Source organism: Zea mays, chromosome 1, assembly GCF_902167145.1.
Source record: "Zea mays cultivar B73 chromosome 1, Zm-B73-REFERENCE-NAM-5.0, whole genome shotgun sequence".
NCBI lineage: Eukaryota > Viridiplantae > Streptophyta > Magnoliopsida > Poales > Poaceae > Zea > Zea mays.
Window position 1 is genome coordinate 303,413,248 of NC_050096.1, and position 17,427 is coordinate 303,430,674.

At 43.6% G+C, this 17,427-nt stretch overlaps 1 protein-coding gene across 2 annotated transcripts; it reads left to right on the plus strand.

The window, feature by feature from the left end:
* The first annotated feature begins 436 nt into the window (after nt 1–436).
* On the plus strand, nt 437–4,708 carry LOC100285098 (uncharacterized). 2 transcript variants are annotated; one of them, XM_035967980.1, is made up of 3 exons: nt 437–739; nt 1,236–1,371; nt 2,013–4,708. In XM_035967980.1, the coding sequence occupies exons 2-3, from the start codon at nt 1,281–1,283 to the stop codon at nt 4,451–4,453; spliced, it is 2,532 nt and encodes an 843-aa protein (XP_035823873.1). In that variant the 5' UTR covers nt 437–739; nt 1,236–1,280; the 3' UTR covers nt 4,454–4,708.
* Nucleotides 4,709–17,427: the final 12,719 nt, after the last annotated feature.

Sequence of the window (17,427 nt, forward strand, 5' to 3'; positions counted from 1 at the left end):
AGCCGAGGTGTGGGTTTTCCTCGGCTTCGCCATCGGTAGCGTCCTGCGTCCCTGTGGATCTTGGAGATTGACACGCCGCCTGGCCCGACCAGGCGGTAGGGCGGTTCGCCATGGTCGCGGCTTGGTTTGCGGCATGCGGGCGGTTCGCGGCGGCCGTGGCAGGATTGCGGCATGCGGGCTGGATGGCGGGTGGGCGCAGGTAGGTGGGCGGCGGATGGGCGTAGGGCGGGCGGTTCGCGGCGGCCGCGGCGAGATTGCGGCATGCGGCCAGGATGGCGGGCGGGCGTAGGTAGGCGGGCGTAGAGGCGGGGCAGTCTACAATAGGTTTTAATAGTTAGTAGAGAAAATAACTGAACGCGAGCTCTATCTCGGTCGTCGATACGTCTTGGCCCATTTAAGTACGTGGGCCAGTCACCGTTTGGCCCATTATCTTGCGTATATAAACGATACAAAGAGCACAGAAAACCCTATCTTTGTCCACACCGCAGCCGCCGCCCGCTCGCTCGCCTCCGCTCCGGCAGCGAGCTCTATCTCCCGCGACGAGCAGCAGCTGCCACCGACGCACGCAGACCGGGGTAAATGGACTACGAGCCAGTTTCTTCTCTGTCACCTCTCCCTTACGCTCCTACTGCCGATTATCCTTAGTCCAATTGCCTGTCTGTCTGGCACCTGTAGCCTTGTAGGATTGTGGACGGGATCCTGTCCTCATTCCCTAGTCGAATCGTCTGTTTGGTCACTTGTAAGATTGTGGACGGGATCCAGCCCTTTAGGATATATGATAGTTTTATTAATTTCCTGCCATGTGCCCGTTTCATGTTTTCTGAATTTTTTTGATTCTCCATATCCGCATCCTCTTGGTACAGAGTCCATATCCGTGCATAGATATGGTATGCTATGCAAGCGCTTCGAGCCCAAATTGCTTTTAGTTGATTTTTTCGCGTCTGTTACTTTAATGGTATTTTATTCTTAAAGAATATCCTAATTCTAGATCTTGGATTAACGAGGTTGCATCATCTGTTCAACTAAGATACATCATACGTGGTTTTCAGTTCACTTTGTTCTTAGCATTTTTATTAAATTTCTGAAATGGTTAATAATTTCCATGTCTCTTTGGTTCATGACAACTATGTTGGTTCATTACTTTTTGCTACCGATCAGTGTCGAAGTTTTTCAGTTTAGTTATTTTCTCATGTTTTCTATTTAAATCTTACTGATATGCGAACCTCCAATGGCAGGAATAAATATTGGTATTGGTAGTGTGATATCTATAAGAAGTCAAGATGGTGAAGTTCACAGCTGAAGAGCTCCGCGCTATCATGGACAAAAAGAACAACATTCGTAACATGTCTGTCATTGCTCATGTGGACCATGGTATGTTCAGAACACTGCTCTGTAGCATATATATACATGCATTGCTTAACGTTTTCAAGCCTTTTTATGTGTAGACTTAATTTGCTCCAATATTTGAGCTCTGTACTGTACCTGACTGCTAATACTTCTATTCATGCTGCATTGTCTACTATAGTCAATATATCCCATGTATGAAATAGGCTTATTTTTTTTGTCTTGTAGTTAATGTATTGGTTTTATCTAGGTGTTGTGTTATTGGTTCATTCTACTTTAAATTGTAATGTACTAGTGTGTTATTAACTTCTGTGTTTTCAATATTTAAGCTTTGTATTTACAGCCATTGTTTCTTTTCTTGCTGCAAATTTTATTTTAGGCCTACTTAACTACGTAAGTCTAGATATTTGACCCATGTAGGAAATGGGCTTATCCTTTTGTCATCTTGTACCTAATATACTGGTTCTCTAGGCATTGTTGTGTATGGAGTATCTGTTAACTGTATACTCTAGATTGTAATCTATTAATGTTTTTGTTATCTTTTGATTTGGTTGTCTGTCCCTTAATACTTTAATGCTCTATGACGCACATGTTGAAGTTGCTGGTGATGTTCTCTAGGCTTATCTTTTTGTCATCTTGTACCTGATGCTATTATTACTTCTTTGCAGGCAAGTCTACGCTTACAGATTCCCTTGTGGCAGCTGCTGGGATTATTGCCCAGGAAGTTGCTGGTGATGTTCGCATGACTGATACTCGGGCAGATGAAGCAGAGCGTGGCATTACAATCAAATCTACTGGTATCTCTCTTTACTATGAGATGACTGACGAGTCACTGAAGAACTACAAGGGTGAGAGAGATGGTAACCAATACTTGATCAACCTTATTGACTCGCCTGGACACGTTGATTTTTCTTCGGAAGTCACAGCTGCTCTTCGCATCACCGATGGTGCTCTGGTTGTGGTTGACTGTATTGAAGGTGTCTGTGTGCAAACTGAAACTGTGCTTCGCCAAGCCCTTGGTGAGAGGATTAGGCCAGTTCTCACGGTGAACAAGATGGACAGGTGCTTCCTTGAGCTTCAGGTTGAGGGTGAGGAAGCGTATCAGACTTTCTCCCGTGTCATTGAGAATGCCAATGTCATCATGGCAACATATGAAGATAAGCTCCTTGGTGATGTCCAAGTATACCCAGAGAAGGGGACAGTTGCTTTTTCTGCTGGTCTGCACGGATGGGCCTTCACCCTCACTAACTTCGCAAAGATGTATGCATCTAAGTTTGGAGTTGATGAAACTAAGATGATGGAGAGGCTATGGGGTGAGAACTTCTTTGACCCTGCCACAAAGAAGTGGACCACCAAGAACACAGGTTCTCCTACCTGCAAGAGAGGATTTGTTCAGTTCTGCTATGAGCCAATCAAGCAAATCATCAAGACCTGCATGAATGACCAGAAGGAGAAATTGTGGCCCATGCTGCAAAAGCTCAATGTTACCATGAAGGCTGATGAGAAGGAGTTGATTGGCAAAGCTTTGATGAAGCGTGTTATGCAAACGTGGCTTCCAGCTAGCACTGCTCTGCTTGAGATGATGATATTCCACCTTCCTTCCCCAGCAAAGGCTCAAAAGTATCGTGTGGAGAACTTGTACGAGGGACCCCTTGATGATGTGTATGCAACTGCTATCAGAAACTGTGATCCAGAGGGTCCTCTTATGCTGTATGTTTCAAAGATGATTCCTGCATCTGACAAGGGCAGGTTCTTTGCCTTCGGTCGTGTCTTCTCAGGGAAGGTTGCTACTGGTATGAAGGTTCGGATCATGGGTCCCAACTATGTCCCCGGGCAGAAGAAGGATCTGTATGTCAAGAGTGTCCAGCGTACTGTTATCTGGATGGGAAAGAAGCAAGAGTCGGTTGAGGATGTTCCGTGTGGTAACACTGTTGCTATGGTTGGTCTGGATCAGTTCATCACGAAGAATGCTACACTCACTAATGAGAAGGAGACTGACGCTTGCCCAATCAGAGCAATGAAGTTCTCCGTCTCTCCTGTTGTGCGTGTTGCTGTTCAGTGCAAGGTTGCCTCTGACCTTCCCAAGCTAGTCGAAGGTTTGAAGCGTCTAGCAAAGTCCGATCCTATGGTTCTCTGTACAATGGAAGAATCTGGTGAGCATATCATTGCTGGAGCTGGTGAGCTTCATCTTGAGATTTGCCTGAAGGATCTGCAGGAGGACTTCATGGGTGGTGCTGAAATTATTGTTTCCCCTCCCGTCGTCTCCTTCCGTGAAACGGTTCTTGAGAAGTCCTGCCGTACTGTCATGAGCAAGTCTCCCAACAAGCACAACCGTCTGTACATGGAAGCGCGCCCCTTGGAGGAGGGTCTCGCTGAGGCCATCGATGACGGCCGTATTGGCCCACGTGATGATCCGAAGGTGCGCTCCCAGATCCTCTCTCAGGAGTTTGGGTGGGACAAGGACCTGGCCAAGAAGATTTGGTGTTTTGGACCTGAGACCACTGGCCCGAACATGGTTGTAGATATGTGCAAGGGAGTGCAGTATCTCAATGAAATCAAGGATTCTGTTGTGGCTGGTTTCCAGTGGGCATCAAAGGAGGGTGCACTGGCTGAGGAGAACATGCGTGGAATTTGCTTTGAGGTATGTGATGTCGTTCTTCATGCTGATGCTATCCACAGGGGTGGTGGTCAGGTCATTCCCACTGCCAGGAGGGTCATCTATGCCTCTCAGCTCACGGCCAAGCCAAGGCTGCTGGAGCCAGTCTACCTGGTGGAGATCCAGGCCCCAGAAAATGCACTTGGTGGTATCTACGGTGTTCTGAACCAGAAGAGAGGTCATGTCTTTGAGGAGATGCAGAGGCCGGGTACCCCGCTCTACAACATCAAGGCTTTCCTCCCTGTCATCGAGTCCTTTGGTTTCTCCAGCCAACTGAGGGCCGCAACCTCTGGTCAGGCGTTCCCCCAGTGTGTCTTTGACCATTGGGACATGATGGGCTCAGATCCTTTGGAGGCCGGCTCCCAGGCTGCTCAGCTGGTGCTGGATATCCGCAAGAGGAAGGGTCTCAAGGAACAGATGACCCCTCTTTCTGAGTTTGAGGACAAGCTCTAAAATTTTTGGCTGTTGGTGATACTGTTTCATCTGCCGGTTTAATCATCAATTCGTCTACTGTAATAGCAGCGACTTCAATATTTTATTTTGTTTTAGTTGTCAAATGCACCTGTTTTTGAACAATATTTGTGATGTAGTGCCCTGCCGCGCTTAGAGTCTGAGACTATTTTGTTATCTGCTGTGATGTTTCAGATGAAACAGAGTTGATGTCTGGTTTAGTAAATGGTTATATTCTTAGTGTATTGCTCTTTTGTATTGTCTTGTCTTATTAAGACCTGTTTGTGGAAAATGAAGTGGCATTCAAACAGGTGCCAAGAGGTTCCATTACCCTGCCAATAGGTCGAACCGGTGCCTGCTTCAAACCTTTGTTGAACATGGCAATGTTTATAGCGCGTATTAGTATATAAATTTGTATAGTTTTTATTTCTAGTTAAATAATAAATATTGCATGGAACCTAATTCTCTTATAAAAAAATGTTTAATCTGTATTTGAAACGTTAGAGATTATTTTTGAAATATGGAAAATGAAGTGGCATTCAATAAACATCTAAACCTTCTCGCACAAACAAACACTTATTTCTAGATTTTGTCAACCTAAAAAACTCTATAGCACGTTCTATAGCACATGTGTAAGAAATTTTCACCATTTTGTTTCTTTATTTCTCGTCTTTTACATGTGAAGTCTCTAGTCATTTTTTCAGCTCTTTCAGATTTCTTGTGTATTGTCGTGCTATCCAACGACAGATTATACTATTTACAAAGTCAAGTTTAAAATAAGAAATGGATAGAGAAGGCGATAGCATATTTACTGAAGACAATTTCAGCCTCAGAGCTTTCAACCACACTAAAGGCTGATTTGGTGGACAAGGAATTATTAGAGGGGATCCATGTGAGAGGAATCTTCTCTGTATTTAAATTTGAATAGAGAGGTGATTACTTCCCAATGTATCCCCTCTAATTCGATGTCCACCAAACCAACACAAAAGAGTGTTCTCATTTTTTTAAAAAAATTCTCCCTTTTTTCATAGACGAAGATATACTACCCCTGTTGGAGATCCTCTACTTAGAAAAAGCACAAGAGACAGAGATGTGCAAGATATGCTTGATTAGACTAACTCCCCTCTATGCATAGGTAAAAAATATATTTTGACAACATATGCATTTATAGCAACACGAGCTCTCCCTGTTGGAGATCCTCTACTTAGAAACGCACATGAGACACAGATGTGCAAGATATGCTTGATTAGACTAACTCCCCCTATGCATAGGTAAAAAATATATTTTGACAACATATGCATTTATAGCAATACGAGAAACATAAGATATGTAATATAGTCTAATAAAACTCTGAAGAAGACATGTAAATGATACCAATTGTGGAATCAATTTAAGATTTTGAAAATTCTTATAGATTTGCAGTGGAAGCTTATTGTCTTTCTACGGGATTCCATTTTCCATCAGTGAGACTTACTACATATAATAGACTTGACAACAAGTATTAGTCTCAAAGACTTATATTATAGAGTAACCCACCGAAAGTGTGCATACACGTTTTGAATACTTGAATGAGACATACACTTTGATTTTGATATCAAGAGGGTCAAATTATGTATAATCCGAGCTTTGGCATATATAAGTCAAAGTGACACCACTCGTAGAATACTACTAGTAGGATATGAACTCTGAAGCATTATTTCCATTTACTTAGTAATGTTAAATTAGCTATTTGTCGTGCTTAACTAAACATTTTAAACCATGTAGGTTTGCTCAAGAATATGAATTGAAAATGAGCATCCCTACCATATGATTGTCCTAGTATGCATGCAATTATAATCAAAAGTAAATACCACATGTAAAACTAGGCATATAAGGTAAACACTAGATACAAGAGAATAGATACGCATATTTAAAAACAAGAAATACAATAAATATAGTTATCTTAGTCATGGGTGGGGAATTTGAGTCCAAAATTTTCACTAACCCTCTTGGCAATAAGCTTGATTCGATGTGATGCATCCCATGATATACATCCCAATTTTGCCAAGTCTCCAAATTCCCTGTAGTCCTTCGAACTCCTTACTTCCCTCTTGTGATCCAAACCTTCTTGGTGCTCTTCATGGTTGAAATAATCTCCTTTAGCACTCAGATGCGTTTGGTTCCCTTTCCTTTGTTGGCTTGCTTGTTAGCCTTGATCACTATCACCTTCCCTTTTTTTTCTTCTTGATCAAATATGGTGTAGTGGCCTTTTTGTCCACCTTGTTGATGTAGGTGTTGCATATTTTGCTTGTTGGCTTTTGCTTATCCCTGGTCTTCGCCTTACATTGGTAAAACTTCTGGTCTTTCTTGTGGCATAGCCTACAAATCATAGTTTCTACCTTCACAGGCTTGTTCACTCCCGCAGTGGTGTTATCCTGAGGAGGTCGGATTTGTTTGACTTTGCCTTTCTTGTCATACAAAGTCTTGCCTAGACGAGCCAACTCTTGCTTTAATTGTTCATTCTCCATTGCAATCTCATCTGAACATGTTTCTATAAAAACATTCTTAACAAGAACTTGATTACATGGATTAGAATCATCAATAAAATTAAAACAAGAAGCAGAAGCATCTTTCTTAGTGATTTCAGAAATTTCAATTAAAGATGCTCTTTAGGTGCTACCGATGTTTTCTAACTTAGTAGTTAGCTCATTATTGTGTATGCTAAGAAATTTCATTTTCTCTAGTAAGTTTTCAATAACTTCTTGAGAGGTAGCAAACTTAGCATTAAGTTTTTCATTCTTTTTGATAAGGCTATCATCGATAGTTGAGGATGGAGCATTAGATCCTAATTGCTCAATTTTAGTTGTTAGATCACAATTCAAATTTGGAAATGTTTCAAATTTTTCTAGCAAACATTTATAATCATTTTGAGAGTTAATCAACTTATTTTGCAAAGTTTTAAGTTGAGCCTTTTGTTTAGTGCAGATATCCTCAAAAAATTTAATGGCATGTGTAGTTCGTCTTAGTAGGGTTTTTCCTCATCATCACATTCATCATCACTACCATCACTAGAGAATGGGATACTTGTTTTACCTCTTGCCATAATGCATTTGTGTGACGACCATGAAGAGTGTGATGAAGAGCGGTGACTGCGTGTCCATGGAGTTTCATTTTCGCTTAAAGAGTCATCCCAAGTTTTGACACATGTAAGCGCCTTGCCTTTGCTCCCCCTCTTTATGGGTTCGACCATATTTGGACAATTGTCTGTGAAGTGGCCCATCTCCCCGCATGCGAAGCATCCTCTCTTTCTTTACTTTTTCCTATCAATGTTAAAGAGAAGATCCTTGACTTGCAGGGGCACACCCATTAGATTAATCTTGCGAATCATCCCCATTACCTTTCTGATGTGTCGGATTGTTTCTTAGTCCTTGGAGTATGATGTTGATGGTTGATCATCTTCATCATCATCACTTTCTTCTTCCTCCTCTTCTTCCCTTGAGGAGCTTGGAGTGGGAGCCTTCTTCTTGCCTTTCTTCTTTTCATCACATACAAAAGCATATGACCTTGAAGAAGTTGGCTCCTCTTGACCCATCTTTCACAACATCTCAAATGCCGCAATTTTTCCGATCAGAATTGTCGAGGTCATTGTGCTCAAGTCCTCCATGTTGTGAAGAATGGTGATGATACTCCCATATATTTGTTGTGGTAGTAGGGAGATGATCTTCCTCACAATGTCCGCATCATCTAGCTTATTAATTCCGATAAAATTGAACTCATTGATGAATATATTCAACTGAGAATACATATATTTAACAAGCTCATTATCTTTCATAGCAAACAAATTATAATCATTTAAGACTAGGGAATGTTTTTGCTCATAGACATTTGATGTGCCGTCATGGAGCTCATGCAATTTTAGCTAAATCTCATCAGCAGTTTTTTAATGTAAATACTTGATTAAAAATTTCCATGCTAAGAGATTCATACAAGCAATTTTTGGTTGTAGCATTCAAATGAATTTCTTTTTTGTCACTCGTGGTGAGCTTCTCGGGATTCTTATGTGGGTTCATCCCGTCACGAGTGACTCTCCAAACATCTAGATCAATCGCTTCTAGGTAACAAGCCATTCTTGCACTATAATATGGGAAATTAGTGCCGTCGAAGTGTGATGGCCTATGAGTATTCATCTCCTTCCTCTAAAAAGCGTCGGCTCGATTAGCGGTGAAGCTAAAACATTTCAAATGAGCCAAACCAGGATTTGATACCAATTGAAGGAAACCGTGACACGTAAGAGAGGGATGAATTAGGACTTATAAAAACTTTCTCTAAACTGGGCCACAATTAAATCCCTAGAACAAAATCTATGTAAACAAACAATCTAGAATGTGCAAAACTGAAAGGGAAATGTGCCCTTGGGCCATTTCTAAAATTGTTTTGGTGATTTGGTGCCCAACACATGGTTCTAAGTTTATAAGTGCCAAGATGCAAATCAAGGAACAAGGTATGTCTCCGGACTTAGTAAATTGTTTTTGGGTACTAACATGTTTATCTAAGTGTTAGAGACATGACCAAGAAAAGAGAAAAAGGATTAAAGAAAGAGTGGCTGTGATAAGCCAAACCAGCACCAGCCTGGCACACCGGACAGTGTCCGGTGCTCAGGCTGGCCCGACGACGAAGTATCTGCTCTCAGAAATCGGCGGGGCGACGTGGCTAAAAATCATCGGACTGTCCGGTGGTGCACCGGACTGTCCAGTGAGTCACCAGCGCCCGCGCCCAAGTCTTCGGCGACGAACTCGTCGCTCTCGGGAAAAGGTGGAAGCGCCGCGGCTAAAATTCACCGGACTGTCCGGTGGTGCACCAGACTGTCCGGTGAGCCAACGGCGCTCGCGGCCAACGGTCACCTGCGCAATCACCGGGCGACACATGGCTTAGCCAACGGTCGGATGGTCGCACCGGACTGTCCGGTGTGCACCGGACAGTGTCCGGTGTGCCATCAAATCCGAAGATCCAACGGTCGGCTTCACTAGAAAATGAAAGAGATCGCGCACTAGACTGCTACAGTAGCTGTCCGGTGGTGCATCGGACTGTCCGGTGCACCACTCGACAGAAGGCAATAATTGCCTTCCAAGTTGATCTCTAATGGCTCCTAGCTGCCTTGGGGCTATAAAAGGGATCCCTAGGCGCATGGAGAAGAAAACCAAGCATTCACGAAGTATCCTAAGACTCCCAGACTCCGCCTCCACGCATTTGATTCTTTGTGTTAGTGATTTGAGCTCCGTTCGAGTTGTGAACTCCCTGTGCTGTGTTTCGAGCTCAAGTCTAGGCTTGTGTGCGTGTGTGTGCTGCGGATTGAATCTTGCGTGCGTTTCTTTCCCTCCCTTACTCTTGTGCTTCCTGTGATCAAAACTTTGTAAGGGCGAGAGGCTCCAACTTGTGGAGATTCCTCGCAAACGGGAAAAGATCTCAAAAGGAAAAGACCGTGGTATTCAAGTCGACCATTGGATCACTTGAAAGGGGTTGAGTGCAACCCTCGTCCATTGGGACACCACAACGTGGAAGTAGGCAAGTGTTACTTGTCCGAACCACGAGATAAAATTGCGTGTCTCTTGTGTTGCTTTTTTGTGATTGTGTTGTTCGCAAGAGATCGCTTCATAACAACTTGGTTAAATCACACTAACACTTTCATAATCAAGTTTGTGGCTATTTAGTGTTTGATTTTACAAGATCACCTATTCACCCCCTCTAGGTGCTCTCAATTGGTATCAGAGCCGTACTCTTCATCTAAGGGACTAACCGCCCGAAGAGATGGATCCTAAGGGTAAGGGGATGGTGGTCAACGATAAGGAGAAGGAGTCCCGCCAAGAGACGACAAGCCCACTGACCCAGGCTCGAGTCACAAGAAGAGGGACGAGAAGAAAAAGAGGCGCATCAAAGAAGATCATATACTATAACAGCGACGCCTCCTCTTCTTCACCAAGGGATGACGACGACGACGACTCGTCCAAAAGAAAGACGGTTAATCAAAACTACTCCTTTGATTATTCTCGCATCCCTTATAATTCAAATGCTCATTTGCTATCAATTCCACTTGGGAAACCCCCACACTTTGATGGAGAAGACTATTCTTTCTAGAGTCATAAAATGCGTAGTCATTTATTTTCCCTCCATCCTAGTATCTGGGAGATTGTGGAAAATGGGATGCATTTTGATAGTACGGATAATCCTGTGCTTATAAATGAACAAATTCATAAAAATGCCTAAGCTACTACTGTTTTGCTAGCATCTCTTTGCAGGGATGAGTACAATAAAGTGAGTAGCCTGGACAACGCTAAGCAAATCTGGGATACTCTCAAGATATCACATGGGGGTAATGACGCCACCATGATCACAAAGATGGAACTGGTGGAAGGCGAGCTGGGGAGGTTCGCGATGATCAGGGGAGAGGAGCCAACACACACCTACAACAGGCTCAAAACCGTGGTCAACAAAATCCAAAGCTATGGAAGCACAAGATGGACAGATCATGATGTTGTCCGACTCATGCTCAGGTCATTTACAGTAATTGACCCTCATCTTGTGAATCTTATTCGTGAAAACCCCAGGTACACCATGATGACGCCCAAGGAAATACTCAGAAAATTCGTGAGCAGGCGTATGATGGTGAAAGAAGCTCGATACGTGGACGATGCATTGAACGGTCCACTGCCCGTCTACGAGCCACAACCCGTTGCCCTCAAAGCGAATAGCAGCAGGGAGGCGCTACCAAGCAAGGTGGCACAAGTGGAGGCTACCGGGCTCAATGAATATGAGATGGCACTCATCGTCAAGCGCTTCAAGACCACGCTAAAAGGACGCAAGGAGTACCCCAACAAAAACAAGTCAAGGGGAAAATGCTCCTGCTTCAAATGTGGTAAGACTGGTCATTTTATAGCTCAATGCCTCGATAACGATAATGACCAGGCACAAGAGAAGCATGGGAAAAGAGAGAAGAAGAAGAACTACCGAAAGGCCAAGGGCGAGGCACACATTGGGAAGGAATGGGACTCCGACTGCTCCTCCTCCGACTCTGAGGATGAAGGACTAGCTGCCTCGGCCTTCAACAAATCTTCACTCTTCCCCAACGAACACCATACATGCCTTATGGCTAAGGAGAAGAAGGTACGTATTCGAGACACTCCTAAGTACTCTTCTTCTAGCGATGAGGAATCTTCCGATGATGAGGTAGACTACACTAATTTGTTTAAGGGATTAGATAGAGCTAAAGTAGAGAAAATTAATGAATTAATTGATGCTCTTAATGAAAAGGATAGACTGCTAGAAAAGCAAGAGGATATTTTATATGAGGAACATGACAAGTTTATTAGTGTTCAAAAATCTCTTGCTTTAGAAATTAAGAAAAATGAAATACGATCATTTGAGCTGTCTTCCTGTCATGAATCTATTTCTAGCTTAAAGAATTTAAATAATGATTTGAGTGCCAAGCTAGAAAAAGCAAATGCAACTAGTTCATGTGTAGAACACGTAGTTATTTACGATAGATGTAAATATGTTAATTTTGATGAACATGTTGCTACTATTGCTAAGTTAAATAATGATGTTGCAAGTCTTAATGATCAACTTAAGACTTGCAAAAATGATTATGAGAAATTAAAATTTGCTACGGATGCCTACACCGTTGGTAGACACCCCTCAATTAAGGATGGAGTTGGTTTTCGAAAGGAAACCAATAACTTAACAAGCCAAAGGACTTCCGATCTCAAAGGGAAAGGGAAGGCTCCTATGGCCAGTAGCTCACATTCCTCACATGATCAAAAGAAACATGCCTATCTTTATGCTCATGTTAATAAAATTTCTCATTATAATAGGAGTTATGATCATGCTGCTTTACCTTTATAATGATTCACATGGTATGTTTGCATCAAGCTCTATTTATGCACATGATAGAAACGGGTCTAGGCGTAATCATGTTGTGTCTCACACGCCTAGAAAATCTTGCAATGGACCTACTACTGTCTATCATGCTTGCAATGCTTCCTTTGTACTTTTATGTAAAAATGCAAAAGTGGTTGGTAGGAAGTTGGGATCCAAATGCAAGGGAGACAAAACTTGCATATGGGTTCCAAAAACTGTTGTGACAAACCTTGTAGGACCCAACAAGAGTTGGGTACCTAAGACCCAAGCTTAAATTCCTTGTAGGTTTCCGGGGGCTCAAGCTGGATTATCGACAGCGGATGCACAAACCACATGACGGGGGAGAAGAAGATGTTCACCTCCTACGTCAAGAACAAGAATTCCGAGGATACGATCATCTTTGGAGATGGGAACCAAGGCAAGGTCAAAGGGTTGGGAAAAATAGCCATCATATCCGAGCATTCTATCTCTAATGTGTTTTTAGTTGAATCGCTCGAATATAATTTGTTGTCTGTGAGTCAATTATGTAACATGAGTTATAATTGTTTATTCACAAATATCGATGTATCTATCTTTAGAAGATGTGATGGCTCATTAGCTTTTAAGGGTTTATTAGACAACAAGCTCTATTTAGTTGACTTTTCGAAAGAGAATGCCGATCTAGATACATGCTTAATAGCTAAGACTAATATGGGATAGCTTTGGCATCACCGTCTAGCACATGTTGGGATGAAGAACCTTCATAAGCTTCTAAAGGGAGATCATGTGTTAGGACTAACCGATGTATGTTTTGAGAAAGATAAACCTTGTGCAGCGTGCCAAGCAGGGAAACAGGTGGGAAGCACTCATCATAGCAAAAATGTGATGATGACGTCAAGACTACTGGAACTTCTTCATATGGATCTCTTCGGTCCCGTTGCCTATCTCAGCATAGGGGGAAGTAAGTATGGTCTTGTAATAGTTGATGATTTTCCCGCTTCACTTGGGTATTCTTTTTGCAGGACAAATCAGAAACCCAAGGGACCCTAAAACGCTTCTTAAGGAGAGCTCAAAATGAGTTTGAGCTAAAAGTTAAGAAGATAAGGAGCAACAATGGGTCCGAGTTCAAGAATTTGCAAGTTGAAGAGTATCTTGAGGAGGAAGGCATCAAGCACGAGTTCTCCGCTCCCTACACACCACAACAAAATGGTGTGGTAGAGAGGAAGAACATGACGCTAATCGACATGGCGAGAATGATGCTTGGAGAGTACAAGACGCCTGAGCGGTTTTGGTCGGAAGCTGTGAACACAGCCTGCCATGCCATAAACAGGCTCTATCTGCATCGTCTCCTCAAGAAGACCTCGTACGAACACCTTACTGATAACAAACCCAATGTGTCTTATTTTCGTGTATTTGGGAGCAAATGCTACATTCTGGTGAAGAAAGGTAGACATTCTAAATTTGCTCCCAAGGCAGTAGAAGGTTTTTTACTAGGGTATGACTCAAATACAAAGGCGTATAGGGTCTTCAACAAATCATCAGGATTAGTTGAAGTCTCTAGCGACGTTGTATTTGATGGGACTAATGGCTCTCCAAGAGAGCAAGTTGATCTTGATGATATAGATGAAGATGAAGTTCCGACGGCCGCAATGCGCACGATGGCGATATGTGATGTGCGACCACAGGAACTGCAGGAACAAGATCAACCTTCTTCCTTGACACTGGTGCATCCCCCAACTCAAGACGATGTACAGGTACCTCAAGAAGAGGGGTAGGATCAAGGGGGAGCACAGGAAGAACAGGTTATGGAGGAAGAATCACAACGGACCCCTCCAACCCAAGTCCGAGCGACGATCCAAAGACATCACCCCGTTGATCATATTTTGGGTGACATCAGCAAGGGAGTAACTACTCGCTCACGATTAGCTAATTTTTGTGAGCATTACTCGTTTGTCTCTTCTATTGAGCCTTTTAGGGTAGAAGAGGCCTTGCAGGATCCGGACTGGATGTTGGCCATGCAGGAAGAGCTCAACAACTTCAAAAGGAATGAATTCTGGAGCTTGGTGCCTCGTCCAAAACAAAACATTGTGGGAACCAAGTGGGTGTTCCGCAACAAGCAAGACGAGCACGAAGTGGTGACAAGAAACAAGGCTCGACTTGTGGCAAAAGGTTATGCCCAAGTCGCAGGTTTGGATTTCGAGGAGACTTTTGCTCCTATGGCTAGGTTAGAGTCAATTCGAATTTTATTAGCCTATGCCGCTCACCATTCCTTTAGGCTATTCCAAATGGTCATAAAGAGCGCTTTCCTCAACGGGTCAATCTAGGAAGAGGTATACGTGGAACAACCCCCTGACTTTGAGGATGTCAGGTATCCCGACCATGTATATAAGCTCTCTAAGGCGCTCTATGGACTTAAGCAAGCCCCAAGAGCATGGTATGAATGCCTTAGAGATTTTTTAATTGTTAATGCTTTCAAGGTTGGGAAAGCCGATCCCACTCTTTTTACAAAGACTTATGATGGTGATCTTTTTGTTTGCCAAATTTATGTCGATGACATAATATTTGGTTCTACTAACCAATAGTCATGTGAGGAGTTTAGCAGGGTAATGATGCAAAAGTTCGAGATGTCGAGGATGGGCGAGTTGACCTACTTCCTTGGATTCCAAGTGAAGCAACTCAAGGACGACACCTTTATCTCCCAAACGAAGTACACTCAAGATCTTCTCAAGAGGTTTGGGATGAAGGATGCTAAGTCCGCGAAGACACCGATGGGAACTGACGGACATCTCGACCTCAACAAAGGAGGTATGTCCGTTGATAAAAAGGCATACCGGTTGTTGGGGACCTTCGGCTTCCGAAGGTCCTCAAAAACGTGATTTGACAATGTTTTCTAAGTATGCAAGCAGGTATCTTCGGAATCAGGAATCAGGTTGCGGTTATACAGAAGCATGGTCAAGACGAAGCTTGACTAGGATGGTGATCACAACGAAGGATAAGATGATCACGAAGCTATATGCAAAAGAGCTTCGGCATCATGGCGGGGAGGGGAAACCGACTTAAAGATGAAAAGCCAAACTAGACCTCGAAGAATTACTATAGGGTTTTGATAAATGTAAAGGGCATTAATGTAATTTTGCATGGGCTGCGACCCGTGCCTATAAATAGGTGAACAGTATCCCTGTACTGTTCACGCTGACTTGGCATACACTTTTACGCCACGACTGTATTTTCCTTCCTTCAAGCCGAAGGTACATTTGTAATTTATCTTTGCATACACAAGTAACACAAATAGAAATATATTAATAATAATGATGTTTACAGAAATTATGTTACTTTCTGTTCTTTGTCCGAATGTTTTTTATCCTTTACCATGATCATGAAGGTACGTCCTTTATGACATTCGTCCTAAATTCGTTATATCCGAAGGGAAATAATGATTTGAAGGACGAAGGGCTTTTGATATTTAACATTTTATGTTGCCTTGTTCTTGATTCATAGCACCCGAGAACAAGTCTCCAACATTGGCGCCCACCTTCGGTGAACTCATTTCCACTCTTTGAGTCTTGAACGCTTTCGGCAAGCATCACCTTCGTCATGCCGCCGAAAAAAGCTTCAGCGACAGGGGCTGGTACTTTATAGCCGTTGGATCCCAATCAGGACGTCCTTTCTCTTAGAGAGGCACGAAGCCAGAAGAGGAAGGCTGTTAGTCCAACACCTCCGGAGGATGACTTGGATCAGGAGATCCAAAACCTGGAGATCCTTCAGCAACAGGTGCAGCACAAGAAGGAGAAGATGGCTCGTCTAGCTGACCTTCAGAGACAGATAGACGAAGCTTCTGAAGAGGTTCGTCATCTTGTTCAGGATGATCAGAGCCGAAGGCCTCCACGCAGAGAGCTCCATCAGGAAGGCTTCCACAATGAGGACGACTGGTATGAAGATTTCCATCATGGAAACTTTGCTTTCGATGATGCTTCTCCTCTTTCAACAGAATTACAGGCTACACCATGGCCCCAGTCTTACAAGCCACCCCAGCTCCCCATGTATGACGGTCATACAGACCTGAAGCAATTCCTGATGAGTTATGAAGCAACCATATCTTCGTATGGTGGCAATACTGCAGTCATGGCAAAATCTTTTGTCATGACCGTCAAGAGCGTTGCTCAGACCTGGTACTCTTCTCTTCGGCCAGGGACAATCACTTCTTGGCAAAAGCTGAAGGATATGTTGATAACTAGCTTCCAAGGATTTCAGACAAAGCCAGTCACCGCCCAGGCTCTATTCCAGTGTACTCAGGATCACGAAGAATACCTTCAGGCGTATGTCCGAAGGTTCCTGCGTCTGAGGGCACAGGCGCCAACAGTGCCCAATGAAATTGTCATTGAGGCCATGATCAAGGGGCTTCGGCCGGGACCTTCAGCGCAGTACTTTGCCAGGAAGCCACCACAAACGTTGGAGAAGCTGCTTCAGAAGATGGACGAATACATTCGAGCTGACAATGACTTCCGCCAAAGAAGGGAGGAAGCATTCAGGTTCTCTGAAATGACCAGGGGCTTCGGAGGAAGATTTCACCCGAGGCACGTTAGGTCAATTCATAACTCTACTCAAACTGATGATCGAGGGAGCCAGCAGCAAAGGCCACAATACTCTTCACAAGCTTCGGGGCAGCAGCAAAGTTCTTTTCGGCCGCCAGCGCCGAGGGGCAGAGGCGCCAGGGGCTTCGGGGGAAGGTTTGGAGATCAGCCAAGGAAAATTTACTGCTTATTCTGTGGTGAAGACAAGGGCCATACCACCAAGATGTGCCACGTTACCATCCAGAAGCAGAAGGAGATAGCAGAAGCAGCAGCGCAACAAAGTCAGCCGAAGCAGGTCATGCATACTGCTTCGTATCATTCGCCTTATATTCCAGAATATGTAGGCAACCACCCTGCAGCGTCTGTTGCTTCGGCAAGCCAGCCCCAAGCATCTTGGCAGCACCCTCCACCACCACCGCCGACGCAGCGAGGACAGCAGCCAGAAGGGAGTCATCACAATCACCTTCAGAGGGATTTCAGAGAGGAGTCTGAAGCTCGCACAGTCAATAGCACTGTGCCAGAGTCGAAGCACATTTA

Bases quoted from the DNA above. Each gene is read 5' to 3' on its own strand.
- LOC100285098 (XM_035967980.1), top strand. From the start codon at position 1,281: ATGGTGAAGTTCACAGCTGAAGAGCTCCGCGCTATCATGGACAAAAAG. The intron at 1,372-2,012 runs GTATGTTCAGAA...ACTTCTTTGCAG, and splicing joins CATTGCTCATGTGGACCATG to GCAAGTCTACGCTTACAGAT.